We start from the raw sequence: 22,612 nt of genomic DNA, 5'->3' as shown, positions 1-22,612 counted from the left end.
CCCCCCCGCAGTAAAAAACTTCCCAGGCCGCAAGCTTGCGGCCCGGGAAGCTTCTTACTGCGGGAGGGTGGGGAGAGGGAATCAGGGCCGCACTGCGCATCCGCGGCCGGGCCGCGCATGCGCCGTGCGAGGCCGAAATCTCGCATGCGTGGCACTTTCGCGCATTCGTGCATGCCGAAAGTGCCGCCCATGCGTGATTTTGGCCGCGCACGGCGCATGCGTGGCCCGGGCACGCATGCGCGATGCACGGGCAGGGCAGTTGCCCTGCCGGTCCCCAGCAGCAGAAAGGTTGGGGACCAATGCTCTAGTGGTCTAGTTAGCTTTCCTGTGTCAGATTATTAATCTGCTGGCAAGACATAACCTCCTTTGGGAAGTAAAGTTGTTGCTAGAGAATCTTGCTGCTATTATATATTTATTTTTGCTAACAACCATATTTCTCTGTTACTCCTTTGTTTTTTGACCCCTCTCCAAGGATTCTTCATTTCCCATTTGGCATGTCTCAATGTTTATCTGAGAAATTAGGTCCGCTCTGATTCTGACCTGCAGAAGCATCTTCCACAGTGCTGTTGGTCACGACCAGCAACCGGACCCCTATATTTCTAGATCTATCTGTGACAAGAAGAACTCATAGTTCTAGACCATTACTCCTGCCTGCATTATTTGAATTATGCTAATGCCAGCTGCTTGGCTATCTGAGGCTCAACTACATGAAAACATAATGGGTTACATATGTACTTCAGCTTGCAGAATCTATTTTTATCCCACCCTTCCTTCAAGGGGCTAACACTGGCACACATGGATTTTATTCTCAGAGCAGCCCCATGAGATAGGTAGGTGAAGCTGAGTGACTGGCCCAGGTTCACCCAGACCATTTATGCACTGGGAACTTCACTGCCCCAGCTCTTGTGCAGGAGCACAAATCGGGGGCAGATGAGGTGCACCAGGCCAAATGCTCCCCCGTGTGGGTGCAGGAAGAGGTGGGGCAACCTGCCACAACTAAAACTCCAGCCTGCAGCCTGGCATGAAACCTCCAATGCATAAACGGTTCCAGTGAGTTTCATAACTGATTATAGGTTTGAGCCCATGTCTCTCTAGTCTTTGTTCAGGTCGTTAACTATTGTACTCTGCTATCTCATATGAGAGTGGTAATATGCTGAAGAGGACATGCCACACACTTGCCAAGTAGAGAGGTCACCACTGAGCCCTGAGACTGGTGATAGTTCAGTCTCCATATACTCTGGGTGAGAAAGATAATCTCTGTATTAACTAGTTTGTGCAAGAAAAGCACACATATGCCTCCAAATAAAAGACAGGAGAATGGCAGCATTTAGATTATATCGGTTACATGATATTTACAAAGTAAATGCTTCTCCCCAGTTTTGAACAGCAAGTTATGCAAACTTCTCTGCAGTTGCCTCTGCTAAAAATAGTTTCTTAGAATCATAGAGTTGGAAGGGGCCATCCATGCCATCTAGTCCCCTGCTAAAGCAACAAGGATAAGTGGCTGTCCAGCCACTGCTTGAAGACAGTCAGTGAGGGGGGCCTCCTTAGGCAGTCAGTTTCACTGCTGAACTATTCTGACTGTAAAACAATTTTTCCTGATATCTAGCCAATATCATTCTACACATAGTTAAATCCATTACTGTAGGGATCCTTTGCTACCAACAGGAACCTTTCCCTGCCCTCCTCTAAATGACAACCTTTCAGATGCTTAAAGAGAGCTATCATGTCCCCTCTCAGCAGCCTCTTCTCCAGACTGAACATTCCCAAGTCCCTCAGCCTGTCCTCTTAGGGCTTGATCCCCAGGCCATGGATCATTCTCATCACTCTCCTCTAAACCCTCTCCATTTTGTCCACATCCCTTTTAAAGTGAGGCCTCCAGAACTGCACACAGTGCTCCAGGTGGAGTCTGACTTGCTGTTTGGTGTAATTGTGTGGTCCTTATAGGCATATGCTTCTGTATTCCTCAAGAAATTATCCAATCCAGATTTATAAAACATCTTTTTTGTAGTGGCTCTCTTCTACATAGTGACTCTCAGATCTTCACACACACACACACATGCATAACCTTTTGGATATTAGGATGGTATCCCAAAGGATTATAAATTCACAAAAGACTTGGTTCCATGCATAACAATGCAATCTTCAGCAGACTTTGGTGTAATCTTCAGCAGACTCTGTTTAGGATTGCAGTCTTAAGTCACCCTTACTAGATCAGAGTCTGTTTAAACAAAACCTTCTTTCAAAAATGCAAGCAACATCCTAACCAACACTAAGTACTATGAAGTCCTATCAATTTCAGTGGAAGAGATTAAGTTTTCTTTTGTCAGTTATATGAATGGGTATTATGAGTGCTTAGCTTTTGGCTGAATTTTTTTCTTGTATCTATTTTGGCATCCAACTATTAGTATTGAGAGAGAAGCACATATGGGCTGAAGACAAATGCAACACAAAGAGAAGAAAAAGAGCAAAAGAAAAACCTCAGGAAATTGGTAGAACTACTCTACCATGTATACATTAACTTGGATTCTTGCTAATTTGACTTATGTATCTAAATCCCTCAGAGGGGAAGAAATGAACAAGCTGAGAATAAGCCATCAAACCTTTTCAGAGTAGAAGTTATTAAAAAGTCTGAAGTTTTGCCCTGTGTATAAGTAAAAAGCTGGCTTTGGAAATAACCATTCACTGAGAAGTTATTTTGAAGAAACAGGGTTATATGCTGCAGCTAAATGAAAAGTAAAAAAAAAAAAAACTAGCAGCAGTGTGCCATGTTCCAAATGTTATCTCACACTTCAAAGCAGCAGCTGTGAGGAATCAAACCTCCAAAATGAATATCACAGGAAGCAGGACCTTATCACGTTTAATGTGAAAGTAATAGACCAAGTAACAAACCATGAAGTGCGGGGGGCATGAAATTATGATAAAATTCCTACCAAGCAGGGGGAAGTGAGCCTTCAAAAAGAAGAAGAAAAAAACATTTTGTAAGAGCATTAACTTTTAGAAAAACGGACACTTTGGATCACAGAATTAATACTTTAAAGCTCTGTTCAAGATACAGTTTGAAATTCACAGGATTTTCCCTCCTCATATGAAGATGATTCACAACCTTGGGGAAAAATACACTTTACCTCACTCAGCTTGAATGATGCTGCATAGGAAAACACGGTTCCATCTACATCCACATGTATTATTATTGTCCCTCAGAGTGAGGAGCATCCCACGTTCTTTTCTTTTATATTGCTGTTCAGATTTCTCCCCAGTGACAAAGTTCTTTTTATTCCCATAGATGATGAACCTCTCAACCCTGTAAAGATTTTACTGCTTAATGTAGGTGTACTTCACAGAACTACAAAAGAAGCATCACAAGTACAGCTGCCATTGTGTTTCTCCTAAAACAATAAGCAAAATTTCTCATGATTGGTGGGCTGCCCACTGAAATTCAGCTGGTGGAAGTTTATGCTGAGAAGGTTGCCTGACAGTGTGTTCCACTTTCCATCGGTCTTGAATGATACTTGACAAACAAATTGCCTATTCCTTTTATCATATGAATTTTGAAATCATAAAGTTGAAAGGGGCCATAAAGGCCAACCAGTCCAACCTCAATGAAGGATCAGCCCAAAGCATCCAGAATGAGTATCTGCCCAGCTGTTGTTTAAAGCATTAATGGAAAGCATTAATGTTTTTGTCTTTTATCTGACTGAAATCAGTACCATAACAATATTCATGGTATAAAATAAAGTTGTGCAAGCTTTCCCAATCACAACAACAGCATGTTTTGATACCAAAAGGTCAAAATAGTGTTAAAGTTCCTCTCTGAGAACTATGTGGGAGAGCCTGTAGCTGAGTGCTAGAACTCCTGCTTTGCATATAGAAAATCACAATTTCCTGTCCAGTTAGAGGATCTTCAGTAGCAGGTGTTGGAAAAGCCTTTATTTTCCTGATATTTGGAGAGCAGCTGCTGGTCAGAGTGGATAGAACTGAGTTAGATGGACCAATGTTAAAAGGCAGGTTCAGATGTTCAAATAGACACATGACAGAAAGTTGAATTGATGATATGGATGCCAGGTTGACTGATGATGGTTCAACGATACTACCATCAGTTGAAATATTTTGGATCACATAGTACTGCTGTGAACTTCAGGTTATGGGCAATATCTCCAGTTGGAATACTAGGAAACTTGGTTATAAAATGTTTGCCTTCATTCCCTATCTCCACAACAAAGCCTTCTGTACATTTTTGTAGATTCTCATCAGAAAATTAAGACATGTTTACCACCATCAGGCCATGTGTGTGAGACACACCAGGTTGAATTCCATATACATTTCTACTCACACAAAAGCTGAAACAGGGGGAAAAAGTCATTGGACTAAGTAATTGCACTGCCAACTTGACTATATTCAATATTGTGTTTCTGCTTATACAAAATACAGTGCAAGTATTTTTCAGCAGACTTCCACTTCTTCCCACAATAATGACCATCTTCAACCCAAATTGGACTGTAATGATGGCATCACATACTCTTTTATGAGTAGCTGTTTTAGTAACCTAGTAAGATTGGCCTATTATACACAGGAGTTTTCCCTGCACATTTGTCAGGTTTTCTTTTTCATTCTGCATTGATTTTCTTCTCTTCAGCACTCTTAGCTTTCCAGTTGCTTTTACCCTAGATTTTCTGAGAATGGTTTTGTACCATTTTCCCATTGTTTCACTCCCAGTCTGAAAGCAACTCAAAAACATACAGATTCCTTCAAATTTTCCCACACCACCCTTTTCCTGCCCTTTGGAAGCCACTCTACTGTGCACATTGAGGTTACTTCTCCTATTTTGCACTTTCTGACATTCTTCCCCTTCATCAGTGTACAAGCTCCACTGTGAATTATGCATTTGAAGTTATGGGGGGGGGGTTCTACAAGTGGGGTGAGTCTGGTGATGTGAGTTTCCCTCTATTTTGGATCACTGAAGAGGAAATTAGTGACAGTGTTTGGGTAGTTAAAATTTTTAAAAGATGCATGCTCTCAGGAGGAGACATCAGACAGGTGACCAGAGAGGCAGTAGTGTATGTACCAGGAAGGAAAGAAAGGAATGAGTGAGCAGTTGGGTGTGTATTGCGCTGGTGATACCCCTCCTGCCCAGCATATAAATAAACACCCGAGTTTATTCTCCTTGCTAGCTCTGCAGTAGATTCTTGTACAATGGTAGCCATCTGTTCTTGGGCTGGGCTATTGCTTGGTGCTGGTGGTTGTATAGCGAGGAGGGGGGGGGGGAGATCCAGAGCCGCTGCAGGCGGCCATGTTTGCTAGTGGGGCTGGAGGAAGCTTAGGGCTGGAATACAGTGGGTGAAAATCATTATATGTTTCAGCTGGACACAGGTGGTCATGCCCTGTGGAGGCAGGAACATGAAAGTTTTCAACTAGGAAAGCAATTGCCAAGCTACATTCTGAAATCCAGCCGCTGGTGAATTGACTGCAAGTGACCTTGAGACTCCTCCTACTTCACTAGCAAACCCACCTGCCTACAGCAGTTCTGGAAAGTGCCCACCAGCACCAAGCAGAAGACCAGCCCATGGATGGACAGCTGTCAAGTTGTCAGAGTCCTGCCAGGGGCTGATGAGGGGGACAGGCTCAGGTGGCTGTTTGCATGAGGTGCACGGAGGCACCCCTATGCCCCCCACAGGGTTCTTCACTCTGTGGGTATGAATTTTCGCTCACCATGACATATTGTTTCCCCAACACAAAAATCATGCCTTTCTGAGAGATTCATTCTGCCCCATAAGCTCTAGCTAAGCTGGGTAGAGTTTGGGAAGCATAACAAGCTGTGAAAAGTTCTGGAATGTTAGTAAGAAGGAAAACAGCCTTTCCTCAGAAACAACTAAATGTAGTTCAAACAATGGGGAAAGGCTATTCTTTTACAACTAAGGTTGCCAGCTCCAGGTTGGGAAATACCTAGAGATTTTGGAGATGAAGTCTGAGGGGGGCAGAGTTTGTGAGGGGAAGAACTTCAATGTAATGCCACAGAATCCAACTTTCAGATCAGCCATTTTCTTCATATGACCTGACCTCTGTCGCGTGAAGAAGAAGAAGAAGAGGAAGAAGAAGAAGAAGAGTTGGTTCTTTTATGCTGCTTTTCACTACCTGAAGGAGTCTCAAAATGGCTTACAATCGCCTTCCCTTTCCTCTCCCCACAGCAGACACCCTGTGAGGAAGGTGAGGCTGAGAGAGAACAGCTTGCTCAGAATAGCTCTGTTAGGCTGTGATGAGCCTAAGGTCCCCCACCTGGCTGCATGTGGAGGAGCGGGGAATCAAACCCAGCTTGCCAGATCAGAAGCCGCCGCTCTTAACCACTACATCATGCTGGCCCCCATGAAGATTCTCTCATTCCTATTCAAAAATCATGCTCACAAGATTGAGCCATACCAACCAGGCAGCACAAAAAAAGGAAATATCAGCACCTCGACACTATCCGTTTTTTTCTATTGATACGCAGATTCCCTAAAGGAAAAAAGGTGTGGAGTGCAGGCATAGCATTTGAAGTAAAGCCCTACTGACTCAACTTCAGTGAAAATTGAAAGTAAGCTGTGCGTGCATAATAGGCCATTGTTCCATAGTTAAACTAGCATTAACTGGTTGATTAATGACTTCATTTTCCTGCCTCAAACCAGTTCTCTGTGGGTGATCCCCATCAAACAGATGTTTAAATGTCTAATAGGGATACCAAATCTTTTTTCTGCCAGCCGCACTAACATTTTGCGGTGCCAACTAAAATCTTGTTTAACTGCTTCAGGAAATACAAAGAATTTGGGTTGTTAGTTTTAAAGCGTTAGCCAACTAATGATCCAAGCATTAATATAAAAAGCTGAGCTATTTCACAGACGATGAAGTAGTTCATCTTCTATCAATAAGCACTAAATGTCAAAACTGACCGTAATAAGTTATCCTTATTATTTGTAAAAAAATGGATACTGAGAAGGATATTAGCTTAGTTATCATTACTCAATTATGAAATAAAAAGGCCAGATCATTGATACAAATAATTAACTTTCATGAGAGAAAGATGTGCTCTATTTATAGTGTTCAGCAGTTTCTCACATATTTTGTATTAAACATAAATAACGTTCACAATGCACTAAAAAGTTCTGACACGCATTAACCTGTGTGGACATCCCATACCAGAGCTGCCAGATTTTGACAGGAGACAGAGGAGGATTCCCCAGCTTCTGTATCCTACAAATGCTTGAAAGGATGCCAGGAGATATAGTTTTAAAGGCCTGTTGGATCAATATCAGTCCAGCCATAGCAATCCCTAGAGCAGGGGTAGTCAAACTACAGCCCTCCAGATGTCCATGGACTACAATTCCCATGAGCCTCTTCAAGCATTTGCTGGCAGGGACGGAATTGTAGTCCATGGACATCTAGAGGGCCGCAGTTTGACTACCCCTGCCCTGGAGAGTTGAAAACCTAGAAGTGATGTCATTCTGTCACTCATGCCTGCCACATCCCCTCCCCCAGCTTTCTGCTGCTTGCGACATAGCATCTCAGTTTCACTGAGAAAAAGATCACTTTGGAAATGTGCATTTCGCTTTAGATCATAAGCTGGCTATTTTACTGTCATTATATTGGCTGGGAGAGTTAAGAGCTAGAGATAGCACATGACACTCAAAGCCAGCAAGCATGATGTTTATAAATACATGTTTGAATACTCTTGCTAGCAACTGTAGACAGTATTCATGCAATAGTCCTCCATCTGAACATCAGAATTCCCCTCCATTTGGTACTGTTCAAAGTCCAGAATAATCATGGGCAACTCACCCTCCTCAGTTCAGTCTGAAAGCAGGAAAACAAATGGGCAACCTGATTTTTTGCTGATTTATGTTTTCTGTGACATAAAACGCAAGGGTGGATGAAGTTTGCATAATAGCTCAACAGCTATCAAAAGCACCCTATAATATACCATTGCCAGTCTGTTTTATAGTGTTTTCCTAGATAAGCATAATTTGGATGTTCTTCTTTGAAGCAACAAATTCTGTACAGACATCCAGGATCTACAGAATCAAGATTTGCTAGTAAGCTTTTGCCCTGCATGTGGGAATTTTGACATTTTGAATTTTGAGCCCAGGCCAGTCACACGTAAGCTCTTTTTCAAGTTCCATTGGTTTCAGTGAGAATAAATTCAGCACCTCTCAACCTATTGACATCACTGGGATTTCAAAGTGTTTGATTGGCTGTCTCTTGACCTTGTGTTCTTAGTGCTGAAATAATACACAACATACTGGTTTGGCATCCTTAATACACAAAAATTACTAATCAATATTCTTTCTTCTCTTTCCAGGTATTCCCAGTATTTCCAGCATTGGTAGTAAGTAATGAAGAGCAGACTTAGGCCACCTTTGCTTGCTGTTCAGCCTCTGAAAATCTATTTTTTCCAACATCTATTTCTGTTCTAGATAATGATTCAGTGAAATTTGCATCATCATAACTTCTGAAATGTTAACAACCTCCTCTTGATCCAATTGCATATAATACAGTGCTGATGTAGTTCTGTGATTATCAAACAAATGCCCCTACAAGGGATGCTTTTACTAGATTGTTAGAGATCCTAAAGCTGAGACTCTTATTATAGAATTGGATCCCACAGATTTGTATGCTAGCAATGGCTCTGACCATTTCCACACTGGAAACATTGTTGCCTTGGCTCCCGTACAGGAGCATAAATCTGGGGTGGATGAGGTGCACTGGGCCAAATTCCTTCAAATTTGAGGGAGCAGGAAGAGGCGGGGCAACTTGTCCCAGCTCAAATTCCAGCCTGCCACCCAGTGCAAGGATTCCAGTGCGGAAACAGTCTCAAGGAAGTTATCACCATAGAAGAGCACCATAACATAAAGAAGAGCACCGCTAGCATAATGGATCCACAAGATTCAACTGACAATAAATAAGCAAAATAACAATTACCTTTCAAACTGTTAGTATTTATAGGATAACTTCTCTGTAGGTAGCACAGATGATACAGATTTTTCAGTTGTCCTCAGTACAGCCAGTGTTTTACAAAACATCCCATGGTTCAAGATCTCTTTGTGTATTCCTACCTGAATATGAAATACCTGTGCATATATCTTCCTTTATTCAATGGAATAATTGTACATCTGGAGTTCTTCTCCCCCAAATGATAAATTGAGAAAGCATTTACTGGTTAGAAAGTGCATCCACCTCAGCACCCACTTCAGAGCCTCTATGAGATTCTTAGGTGTCAAAACACATTTTCATTAATGTAAGTAAATGAACTTGAAACACTTCTTTTTAACTCCAAATGTTGAAAAGTGAGTTCAGTCACCGAATGATACCTGAACAGACTAAAATGAAGTTGAAGCGTAAAAATTGTGTCATGTGCATTTTGGGAACAGTGCTTCCTAGCACAAGCATAGAGTCTGCAGATGGGATGATTTCTGCAGAGCTAAACAGAACTCTATTTCTTTGTTTTTCCCTTGGTTTATGGTCATGCAGTTTACCAGAACACTGGGGGATCTTGACTTACCTCTCAATTCTCTATCCTGCCTTCCCCTGTGTATAGCGCTTGTTAACATACATAGCTCCAAAAAGGAACTTTCCTTGCACATCTAAAGATGCTTCCCCCTGAACACTCTGTGTGCATGAACCCAAAGGATGAAACTGTGTGCATGAACCCAAAGGATGGTAGAAGAGAAGGCTGTTAGTCCTGTGGAAACCTCTCACCCTGAAACAGGAAGGATTGTTCCTTTCCATTTTATACATTTTAAATACAGAAGACATGACCCAGTTACTCTTCAGCATTTTGATTTTGATGCGAGATGATTAAAATGCATAACACTGACTGAACTGTCCCCAGAAGTTGTGCTGTGTAGGCCCATTATGCATATTTTAACTACCACCAAAACAATTTACAATCCCCAACATCCAGCTGAAAAGTAATACCCTAATAATATAATAGCTGAATTGCCTCTAATAAATGCACAGTTCAATTTTTCAATCCACTCACTCTTCATGAGCTCATAAATATACTTAGAGCCTGACCTGTTCAACATTAGACAATATGCTAGGCAGCATCAAAATGAGTCTTGCCATAGAAGTAAGCAGCTTATTGTATCCATTTGGAGTCTGGATTAACTGATTGCAGGTGGGAGGGTTTCCAGACTAACATAGCAAAATGATGTCAGCGTAAACACTGCAAAGTGAAAGTCTGGCAATTTTAATAGTCTAATTTCTCTGTCTTAGTGTCTCCCTTGACTTTTGCTTAACTACAGATGTATATATATTCAAAAGCAATATAATGCTTTTGAAGCCTTGACAATGAATTTGCATGTGCTATTTAATGCAAAGTTTTTTTAAAAATGGGGGGGGCGGAGCTAAATGAAAGCCAGCAGGGAAAAATATTAGTTCTCTTTTTTAGAGAAAAGAAAAAATCCATTGTCATAGGTAACAGAAATGGATAATTGGCAAAAATAGTTCTTGTGTGACGGACTGTTGGTATTGTCTTGCATGCAGTTTGTGTGATTATGATGTTCACTTCACACTCCCATGCAACTTTCTTCACTGCATCTACCATCTCTGAGCATCAGCAGATGTTGGCCTTTGGACACTTATTAGGGAAACTCAAATAAACATTGATTAAATGAGAAGTGACCTGAAAGGATGCTTTGTTGACCTCTTTGAATTTTGGCGCTCTTCGCAACAGCTATCATGTAATGGGCATTGCAAATAAATCCATGAATTGAAAAGCCCACAGATGGAATTAGCCCATCACTTCACACTACTTGTTAGTAGTTATCTGTTACCCAAAGAACTAACATCAGTAAAACTTCCCCTACCTCGTGGCAATGCACAAGTGCCCAGGTGCGTGGCTGTGTACAAATATACATATGTGATGATATATGTCTAAAACGCAGATACTTTAAGATGAATGTGGAACAAGGCAACCACAAATGGCCTTTAAGTGCACCTAAAATTAGCCAGTTGTTTTTTTATATTTTTGTTGCAGTAGTTGAAATCCTATTGACTGGTATTCTAAAAATCTTTTCTACAAACCTGCTCCTAAAACATTAGTGGATGTCTTGCCGCGTTTCACAAGACTGATATATAAATATATATGAAATTAATAATATGAAGCTGCTTTAATGGATTCTGTGGTAGTTTCTTCTTTTGTCTATGCTAGTCCAATATTTGTGTTCATTCCAGAAGGTTTTTCTCTCCCATGTGGGGATAAAATTGTTCTCAGGTGATGCATTTCATATTATTTGCTGGAAACTGAACTGGTTGTATTTGCTTCTGTATGCCTGGAGCTCTACCCACTTTTGTGGAGATAGTAAAAGAGATCATCACAAAACTGCAAGCATACAAAGGAAATCCATTGCAACAGATGTTCATGTAACATCCATAAGTCTCTTATGATCAAAAGCATGCCCAAGGAAGAATAAAATACGTATATACTTATGTGTACATATATGTATGATTCTGTATCCCCTTTGATCTCAAAGGCTCTTGTATTAAAGCAGCATATCATTAAAGGTGAAGCGCAATGCAAAGAGTCATTGTTAAGTAAATACATCCTTTCTGATCATCTTCATAAAAACTAAACTATTAAGGTCACAGGGACCTGCTGTTGTCCGACAATTGAGTTGTAGATTCTCTGATCTTTTCCAGCACATTTTGAGTCCAATGCTGATTGTTTTTCAACATTTTTCAGCAAAGACTTGGGGGAGGGGACGATGAGATGGTTAGCAATTAATGAGTCCCAAATTCAATTTCAGAATACTGTAAGCTTTTTATGATCAGTTATGCCTACAAAACACTTTACTTGTACTATATTTAAACAGTCGTGATATAAACTGAACACTGAACACTTGTTATTTTATGGCTTCATATAACAGTTTCCCCCCATCCCAAGTTGCCATTTCAAAACCTGCCTTTATTATATAGAAAGAGGTGGTTGAAGTCTGCACTGTTCAGTTTCAGGCTCTTGCTAGATGGATATAGTTTTCATACTCCTCCTGTTTCAGATACCTTGCATGTACTAAACCAGCACTGCAGGGAAATGGTTATGCCAAATCTAACTAGCTGTTTACTTACAGGAAGGTTTTTTCCACATGGGTTGGTATTAAGAAATATGACCTCCTACCTAATGCCTGAAGAGGAACAGTTACTTCTGTTTACCCACCTCTGCATAATATATAGACTGGGCCTCATCCTTCACATTCAGCACTTGTAAAATAACCTTCCTCTTCTACAAAACGTAACAAAGTAAAATCCACCATCATGATTTGCAGTTCATTCTGCATACTTGGCCAGGATCTCATTCTGGTCCTCTGCCTTCCATCTCTATGTTATCACTGCCTGTCCCATCAGTGTAGCCAGGCTCTTTCTGGTACAAGAAGGCCAGGTAGGTACATGACCACTCAGTTTGCTTTAAACTATTTTTGTAGCTATTTGCCATGTCTAATCTGCACGCTAGTACATCAGAATGCCACCAATTATGATAACTAGTTTGTAGGGAAAATATAATTAGAGAGAAAATAGGATTGACACAATGTATAAATAGCTTTGTGGGTGATTACTACCTCCACAGCCTAATGGTGGGCGAGGAATAAGACTTTAGAAACAACATGCTGAATTACAAAGAAAAGGGCAACGAATCAGCAGCCATTTAATGCATTGTGGAGCTGTGTTTTGTTTGTATTTTCCCCCTTCTAATTACCAGATAAATAGCATTTTATATTCCCACTTGCCCAAGCAGTGGGAGGTTTCAGAGCTGTTTTATAGAATTAGTTTCCCAGTCAGTATAAGTTACTTGAGTCTTGTGGTGGTTTTGTCATATATGTGAGTAAAGATATAGGTTGAGCAAGTGGTAAGCAAGCAGAGTTACAGAAAGACAGCACTGGCCCTAAACCAGCATCTGTCCACCTGACCAAGATCCTAAAAAGACAGGCAGAAAACTCTTAGCACCCTTTCCTAGCCAGTGTCAAAACTGAATCTACACACAGATATAGAAAGCACAGATAATGCCCCCCCCTTTTCACATAGCTTTCATAAGCCAATTGAAGCATCAACATTGGATGGGGAACTGCCTCCCAACATGCTTAATAAAGAATGTTTAAGAATGATTAGAACATTTGGAATCTTCACTGTATGTAGACTCACAAAGTATAAAATACTGTGTGTTAAATTCTTTGTGCCAGAAATATGATGGAACATTTATTGAAAATGTGCTGAAGAATTTGAGTGATGATTCGATCATGTTTAAGAAAACATTGATTATGAGACCTGATTTTTGAAAGACTTAAGATTTATCATTTTTGGCAGACTTCCTAAACCTGTGTCAACTCTTAAACTATCACAGTATAATATATGAAGTGAAATAGAAAGTTGGATCTTAAAAGAGTTCTTCTGTTCCTTCCCATTCTATGTTCACTGATCATGCATGCACACGGTGCATAACTTTTCTATATGAAAAGCTATCTAGAGTTCAAAAGTGTTTCATGATATAATATGGCAAAGCTATGATTGGGTTCTAGACCAGGCACAATTGCACTAGTTATGGCTTTGTGCCTGAAATGTCTTAAGTGTGATACCGTGAAACCTTATCACATCAACTTAGAGGAATGGACCATTTGTTCTTGGGGAAGTTGGGAAAGCTATAGCTTTAAAAACAACAACCCCAACATTTTTCATATTTTTTAAGTTCCACTAAATTCAGTGGACTTTAAACCTTTTACATGTAACCTTAGCTGTATGGCGGTTGCTGCTGCTGTGGCTAATGCTGTCTATATGTAAAGCCTTCCATATATGTATTAAGCTCTATGTGTGTGAGTGCATGAGTGAGAGAGAGAGAGAGAGAGAGAATAATTATCCTATCATTCAAAGAACAGAACATATTAGGTACCAGCCATTTCTTCCCGGGCATGGTTATGATACCTGCAGAAGAAACTTCATATTGACATGTACCTGTAGTAGCATGGAAGGAGTCACAGAAGCAACAACAATTGCGTTGCTAAAGTTTCATGTAAAGGAAATCTTAATTCCTAAGTAAGCATGCATAACACTGCAACTTTGGAATAGCTGATAGAGTCTGCTTGAAGGTACCTCTTGTTTGTTAAAAAATATGTGTCTTCCTTCAATGCTAATTTGTGAATATATGGGTGATATAATATATCCCATGCACCTGGACTTTTGCTTGCTATGCTACGTACTTAAACTGCAAATATATTTTAAAACTAAGAGCTAATGCTGCTATATTTGGCTAGCGCTTCAAGAGGGAGTTGCTTTGTAAGAGTTCTGGTTACTCCGATACATGTGTATTTAATTAATTTGTAAGCTGCCTTTCAGACTTATTTAGGAACCACAAGATAGCCCACATTCATTGTATATACTATCTAAAAACCTTTTACAAACACAACATTTACAGTAAAATACCATTAACAGGCAATCAACCAGTCCAAAGGCCATCCAGAACAGTAAAGTTTCTAGTATTGTCCAGGCAGCCTGAAGAGATGGTGCCAGCCTCATGTCCCTGGGAATCCCATAACTTTGAGGCACATCTGAAAAGGCCCTCCTCTAATGAGACCCTGCAAATCTTAATTATGAGAGTTTATTCTGATGTGAAGGTTTATGCAAGCGGAAATGGGAGGAGATGGATCTTTAGGTACTATGGAGCCAAACCAATGAGAGCTTTGAAGCTAAAAGCAAGCATTCTGATTTGGAATCATAAGTGGACTGGGAGCCAATGTAATAGTAGCAGAACAGGTGTTACATTTTCATTATTACAGTTTCCAGTAACTTATTTTAACTTCTTTATTTTGAGCCAAGTGAAGCTTTCAAACAATCATGCATTGCAGTCCTGGTACAGAATGTATTGAAAATGAGCCTCTTTACCTGAAACAGCATATAATGCCTTAAGACTTCACCCACATGCAGTTATATATGTACTAGCATAAAGATGCATCCCCTCCCCAACATATGGGAACAAGGCTAAACAGTGTGTAGAAGGAATTCCAAACATTTATCTCTAAAGGGCAAAAATAGTGCAATTTTTAACAAGTCCTAGACAATGGGGAGGAGAAATGTGGTAGAATGTGCACCTTATTATTGTGGTATGCTCAGATGAAAGGTACCACCCAGTAGGAATTTCTCCTGTCCAAGACTTGCTGAAAAGAATCATTTACTACAGTGAGCCTTGTGCCGAAAAACTTTGCACTGGATTGTGCCCCACTTTTCTGGAGATTTACTGATTTTGTCATAAGGACACAGTTTTTCAAACCATGGTTGAAGCCTGCTCTAGGACGGGACATGATTCCTTCAAGGTCAGGGATGAATTTACAAAATATGTCACCTAAAGAAAGCCATACTTTCACTTGGACAGTGACAAACTCTTCAGATCGGATTCAAGTGTATAGCCATGTTGGTCTAAAGTAGCACCTTTAAGACCAACAAAGATTTATTCAAGGCATGAGCTTTCGTGCATGAATAAATCTTTGTTGGTCTTAAAGGTGCCATTGGACTCTAATTTTGTTGTGCTTTCCTCAGATCAGCAACCTTTAAAAAGTATTATCCAATCTGTTGCTAAAAATAATAGATTTGCCTTACATTTTTATATCAAGTGTATTAGGTGATTTGAAGCCACTTTCAGATAAGAATAATTTCCTTTGTTTAAGAGAAGGGAAATTATGATTTCCACCTGAAAAGAAAAATCAGTTCCTTACATTGAATTTTTCCAATAAAGGGTATGTATTTAGAATATTATTTTTGAGTCAGTAAATTAGCATGCTGTGCATAGCCGATACACATTGTACACCTAAATTTCACCTTAGAACTGTTCAATGTGCAAAGGCAACATTGACAAATCTACAAAATTATTAGCAAAAGCAGAGAAGAAATAAACAAAAAGCAATGAAAGGGAGACAATTTGGTCATCCTTAATAGAGATCTGATTAGACATGTGTTTTGTCAATATGTTCCCTTTTTTTAGCCCAGCTCATTCCCAAAAGACCTAAAGTGGGTCACAGTAAAAAACTGAAAAGGTATGAGCCAGAATCTAAAACAAACTCAAGATACACATAATGATCTTGAGACAACAGGACTTTTTAAATAATTCTGTTTTGCAACAGCACTGAAAAAGCCACAAACCCCCTTTTTTCATCTCCATGAACCCACTAAAAGAAAATTGCTATCCCTTAGTGGGTGGTGGAGTAGTGGGCAAATCCACTCGCAGTAATGGGTACTATATAATTTGCTGTCATGAAAAGGAAAGCAATCTCTTGGCATATTTTAACAAGTTCCCTGCTTTTCATTACCACAGCAGTTCCCAGACCTGGAACACCTGCAAGGGAAATTCAGTGGTTGCCTAGCAACCCCATCATTCATATTCTTCCCCTAGAAGAGGCCTCAGGGCAGCAGCAATTAGTGTGACCAAATGCAAAGGAGGTTGGGGCTCCTGTACCTTTTTAATCGCTGTGGAGAAGAGGGGGATTTCAGCAGGTGCAACTCATCAGGCAGAGGCCAAGAAAGCAGCACCTGGAGCTTGCAGTGTACAAGCACAGATTCCACCTAGCAGTATACGAAAAACAGGTGGGTTATTTTTCTATGGGTGCAGTTCTCAAAATCATGCACATTAGACTGGGTGGTGGCCCAGGCCAGCCCACGCCCATCAGATCTTGGAAGCTAAGGAGGGTCAGCCCGGACGGACACCTGGTAGGCTGACCTCCAAGGAATACCAGAAGGCAGGTAATAGCAAACCACCCCCAAAGGTTTCTTACCTGGCTGCCAGACAATTTTAGGATTGCCTGGCTATATTACACGCATTCCATTGGATAAATAAATAATAATAGGGGAAGGTAACACATTTCAATTAGGGAAGTTCTAGGGTTGTTGGCCAGCCAAGCTATCCGTGCCTTTTACCAACACCTATCCTCTTCCTATGAGAAAACTTAACCTACTGCCATTAAAGGCCCAAGAACACACCAGAGCAGGTTTTCTAGCCAATCAGCATCAACGGATATATATATTTATTATATTTCTGTGCCACATCTTTGCTTTGTTCTGACCTAAATACTTAAAATTGCATTAATATTATATTTCTCTATATTTATGTGTGGGCATGGGAAATTATTTCTCAGCTTAAAGATGAGGGCTGTCATTTTGAATATGTCAAGAGAAAAAAAAACACTGGCATTATTTGAACAAAGGAGCATTATTACCATAGGGTCACATAATCCCCATAGTACTCTCGACACAAGAAATAAGGAGTCTATAATGTTGGTGTGTTTTTTGGCCAAGAGAGCAAAACACTCACTGGCATCATTGCTTACTATTATTTTACTGTCCCAGAACAGGTGAAAATCAAGAGGTAAATGTTTTATAATATTGCATCTCTCCTGATTGATCCCTTTCTGCTATTCAGCTCTTGAAGCCATGAGAGCTACCCATAAAGAAGTAGTAGAACTACTTGCAATTTTTGATAGAGAACTGAAGATACCAGGTTATAACCAATAGGAGACTGCAGAAATTACCTGAACTGCTGCCTTTCACATGCCATCAGATAAACATCATAGGAATCTGAACCTCTTATTTTAATACATATAGCACATAGTGAAGATACATAGTGTAGCAACCCTACTGAAGCAAAGTTGGTATAGATTGAGGCAGTTCCTGGCTGGAAGACTTCTTGGGGGCCTTATATACATTTCCTTACATTCCATGATAGAAGAAAGGGTAGGATGTAAATATATAAATTGTTCTGGTCTCACAGATACCCACAGTCACCCTGCTTTTTAATGATACCTTTTCAAACAGACTTTTTGAGATCACAGCCTGCATTTTACAATTCTATACCTTTCTCTTCATCCTTACCTATCCTCCTGCAGTGATCTCAAAACTATTATGTTATTTTTCCTGCTGCTCAGGAGAAAAGAGTTCTTAACAAATTGCAGGTAATGAATGCGTGGCTATTATATACCCTGGCTATTAAAGGATTCCAACTGAAGCCTGTTGAGAATGACTCATCCTTTCCAGGTACCGAAAGACTTCACAGGCAGCCCCGGAAGAATATCTGGGTGACTCAAAAGTTTTTATCCTAAAACTTGGTCATAAAATAATATGGCATATGTGCAAAAAAATACAGAGATATTCATTGGACATTGAGATGAGAACTGGCAAAATATAAAAACCTTCATATAATGAGTACCATATTGTAACAGGAAAACTATAATAATTGTAGAAGCACAAAGAATTCAGGCAGTTCTATGGAAACAGAGCTTTTATCAGGGAACTGAAGGAAAATGAATCTCTGTTCCATAAGCTGGGTCCAAGTAGAAAGGGAAAACTATGCAATTCATGTGTGACAACAAACACTGTCGCACTTGACACATGCCTCACAATTTATTAAAGAAATGTTAGGGTTGGAGCAAAAGTTCCACAACTTGCAAATGATGCTCACCTTCTTCTCCCCTCCCCAAACCTTCCAACATTCTGAACCTAGGAATCAGGGAACCATGTGGGGAGACAAATTGGACATCTGTAGCAACAGGGGAGGCTTGACAAAAAATGCATCTCTACATATAAGTGCTGTTCTGCTAGTACCCACCATTGAATCTGATTTTGTTATTTGATTAATCACTGAATTGATAGGTTATGTTTATACATAAGAAAATACTTCTACAGAAAAAGCCTACTGTGCTTTATTTTAGTGATGTATGCTTGCCGAATGAACAGGCAATTCTCATTTTAGAAGTGTGCTTGACATCTCCAGTTTTCCTTGATACCTTTAAGACCAACAAAGATTTATTCAAGGCATGAGCTTTCGAGTGCAAGCACTCTTCCTCAGACTTTAATCTTGTTAAAGGTGCTACTGGACTCTGATTTTATTGTGCTACTTCAGACCAACACGGCTACTCATTTGGATCTAATACATGCAAAGTAGATCGAGGAGAAGCATACAAAGAACCTTGGTAACTCAGACACGACTTTGCACCTAACAACAACAACAACTCATGCATGGATTTGCTGGCTGGCAGATTTCAGTGGGATTTTGCTCCCACAAAAATATATTTAAGATTGTAGTCCTAGATGCATTTCTGCCAACTAGCATGTCAGTTGTAAACATGAAGCTGCCTTATACTGAATTAGGCCATTGGTCCGGCAAAGTCAGTATTGTCTACTGATACTGGCAGCAGCTGCCCAGGTATGGCTAGGTATAAATTTAGAAATAAATAAATAAAAATATTACTAACATTCCAGAACTTTTCACAGCTTGTTATGCTTCCCAAAATCTACCCAGCTTAGCTAGAGCTTATGGGGCAGAATGAATCTCTCAGAAAGGCATGATTTTTGTGTTGGGGAAACAACATGTCATGGTGAGCAAAAATATATTCTTCTCTATCATCAATCGTCCCAAATATAGCAAGAAATATAATAAATAGGACATGAAAGAAGAGCAAGTTTTGTCTTGTTGCACAAGGCACTGTACAATTAAACTTGTTGCATGGATAATATACAACAACCTGTTTTTTGAGCATTTGCTCAGTACCCTGTGCAGCATCAAATCTGTTAGCATTTGGTGGATAATAGCAAGCCAGTTAGCATTCTGCACAGGAAATGAAGGCAGAAATGGCAAGGTAGTCAGCAGCACTTTATACAGGGAATATAAGGAGCAATTTCATTACATTCTACACTGTACCAAGTTCAGTTTAAAAAATAAAGAGGAAAAAGATGGCTTCTGGCTCACTTCCAAAGATGAAATGATGCACAATTAAACAGGAACTCAGTGCATTTCTATAGAGAATAATACACGTTACAAGTGAAATAAAAATTCAGAATATCCTGCTATTACAAAAAGTATATATCTGCCTTTGCATGTAAAAGCCCCAAACATGCAGTCAAAGTTTCAGCAATGTTGTAATGTCCATGAAATAAATCAGAAAGGTTTTGCTTTAACCTTTCCTCATATGATTTAGTCTCCAAACCCATCACCATCTTCATAGCCCTCCTCTGGACACATTCCAGTTCCTCTACATCTTTCTTCAAGGTTGTAACTTTCTCAAGAAAAGAGAGAAAGTTAATTATCTTAATTCTTATTAAACTTAAAATGTTTGAAAACAGGCCTGAATGCAAGTTTTGTATTTCAAGATAACCTATTGTGAACATCTTTGAGTTTAGGATACAAGTATGATTCGGCTCAGATAAGCCTAAAAAAACCCCTCAAATCAGTACTGATTCAGGGTTTTATCGGGCTTATCCAAGCTGAACCACAATCCCCATTTGTTTATATGGGCTGAATCAGAGAAGTTCAAATTGATTCAGGCTTGATTTGACTGATTGAGAAAAGACCCAAGGCTCTCTGTGGCCCCAGGTGGTTCTGATGAGGAGATGTTTAAAGACCTATCCTGTTGTTATTTGCCCTGAGCCAGCCAGGAAGGCAAGACTATAAGAATAAAGTTGTTGTTGTTGTTAAATTTTAGCATTTAAAGTTATATCTTGAAACTTAAAAAAAAAACTAATTTAATTTTTAAAATTAATTTTAATTAAATTATTTTTTTGGGATTCCATATTTGAGCAGAATACATGTGTCAATTTAGCTGTCTAAGTAAGTGAAATATACATAATTAGAAAGTGTTCGTGAAGAGAGGGTCAGTGCGATCCTAAGAACACTTTGACTAGAACTAAGCAGCATGCGGAGTAAACCTCCTTAATCATTGAACCAATTCCGCACAGGCCGGCACTTGTATGGCAGCGGTGCTAATCCCCATTTCCATATGACATTGGTGCAGTCCCAGGCCTGGTGCATGTTAGCCCATCCATTGCAATGTGGGAAGGGAATATGAATATTTCCGCAATCCCCGGTCTGCCATGGTGGCCAGTGAGGCCAATCCCTGCCTACAGTGTCCCGTCGGGGACAGAAAATGGCCCAATTGGTTCCATGGCCCTTCGCAGCAGTGCAGGGCTGAATGAGGCATTATTAAAATTTGCAATAAGATGGGATTGCATTGTTATGCTATCCCACCTTTCTGTAAATAAAACCTTTGCCACTGCCACCCCCTGTATGGTAGAACTTTTCCACCCCAGCTGCATTGTGGGGGATGCAGAAATCCAGGGCAGACAGGGTCTGCCACCAAAAATGGTCGTGGGAATGCTGGAAGCAGCGGGGCATGCCGCTCTGCTGCAACATACCACTGGCAGCCTGGAGCAGCACCACTGGTGTGGAATTGGTATGAGAAAGGAATTTGAATGCAAGAGTTTACAAGAAGAATTCTATGCAATCAATTCACAATCAAACTGTACCTTAAAGTCTATGAGCACCCTTTCCTAGTTCTTCAATATGGTGGGGCATATGTACTCCCAAATCTGTATGGGTGAGCTCCTGATCCAAATAATCTCCATCATCAGTTTAGATAGAAGCTCACTTTAAATGTAGAAATTCTGGTTTCACTGAAATCAATACGAAATATCAGATAAATTCAAAAGGTGTGAGTATCTTCCACTGAAAGCTGACAGGATTTAATCTACTCTTTTAAAAAAAGAAAGTATAATATTTTCTACCAGAAGGCAAAACAGAACTTAAGAAGCATGAAAGATGTTAGTCGTTATTTCATTCTGATTTCTATGGGACATGTGTGCTAGAACAAATAAGTGTGCACTCAGCTGATTATGTCTGAGTAGATTTTTCTCTGGCTGCTGACTGTTTTTCTATAGATTGCCTATGAAACATAAAGATATCAACTTTTTCTTTCATGAAAAGTAATGGCTTAAGAACCCAGTCCACTTATTTTAAAATAGCCTTTTCAGTACCCACATCATAAAATTGTAATCTGGCTCTGTTTGGCTTCTAGGACCTTGAAAGGGGAGAGTATTAAATATTCTATTCTCTTATAATCTCATATTCTAGCTTGACATACAAAATATTACTTTCATTAGATTTAGGGATAATGTGGGTTTTATGTTGCTACTGAATGTAGCACACCAACACACTGGCTGTAGGCATGATGGAATTGTATATTTGCAGATGCTGCCACATTCTCTTCAAGGCTTGATCACACATGCCCATTGATCACTGGTTTACTGCACACAATAGATAGTAGACTTCTTCAAAATGCATTATGTATGTTTATTTTAATGCACATAGAGGGGCAGCATGAATGAGTGCAGTGGTCCACAGTTACATGTGATCACTATGCTGTGTGTGACTATGTCTTCAGCAAAGTTCCACAGCATTTTGAATGGTGCATATTATGTAGTAAAGCCTTTTGTTTCCCACAAAGATGTCATATGACAATGGCTGCCATTCCAACAGTTTAACAGAGGACAGGCAAAGAGATTTATAAGAAGCTCACCACATTTTTCAGAGCTCTTATATATTTCAAATTTAAATTGGAAAAAAGTAATGCATTTTTGAAATATCATGTATTTTCTGTTTTATAACTCATTATTATAATTATAATAATATGTCTTTCTAACAAAGATCAAAGTCACCTTTCTTTCAAAGCGAAAGGGCTTTTGCAATTGCCTTGACAGGCACTCATACAATCTGTTTGGATCATTCAAACCATTGTGAGTTTGTTCAAGATACAGGTGAACTGGTGGAATTCATGTAATGATCTGAAGG

The 22,612-nt window shown here is 39.8% G+C and overlaps 1 protein-coding gene across 10 annotated transcripts in view; it reads left to right on the top strand.

The window, feature by feature from the left end:
• The window catches only part of NTNG1 (netrin G1), a 269,958-nt gene that overhangs the window by 184,950 nt on the left and 62,396 nt on the right, over positions 1-22,612 (top strand). For all 10 annotated transcript variants that reach the window (XM_077332830.1, XM_077332831.1, XM_077332832.1 and 7 more), the window contains exon 5: positions 8,327-8,353. In XM_077332830.1, coding sequence (XP_077188945.1) covers positions 8,327-8,353 — 27 coding nt within the window. The remainder of the gene's footprint in view (positions 1-8,326; positions 8,354-22,612) is intronic.

Source organism: Paroedura picta, chromosome 4, assembly GCF_049243985.1.
Source record: "Paroedura picta isolate Pp20150507F chromosome 4, Ppicta_v3.0, whole genome shotgun sequence".
NCBI lineage: Eukaryota > Metazoa > Chordata > Lepidosauria > Squamata > Gekkonidae > Paroedura > Paroedura picta.
The sequence above is the reverse complement of the archived record's forward strand: the minus strand, read 5'-3'. Positions and strand labels throughout refer to the sequence as shown.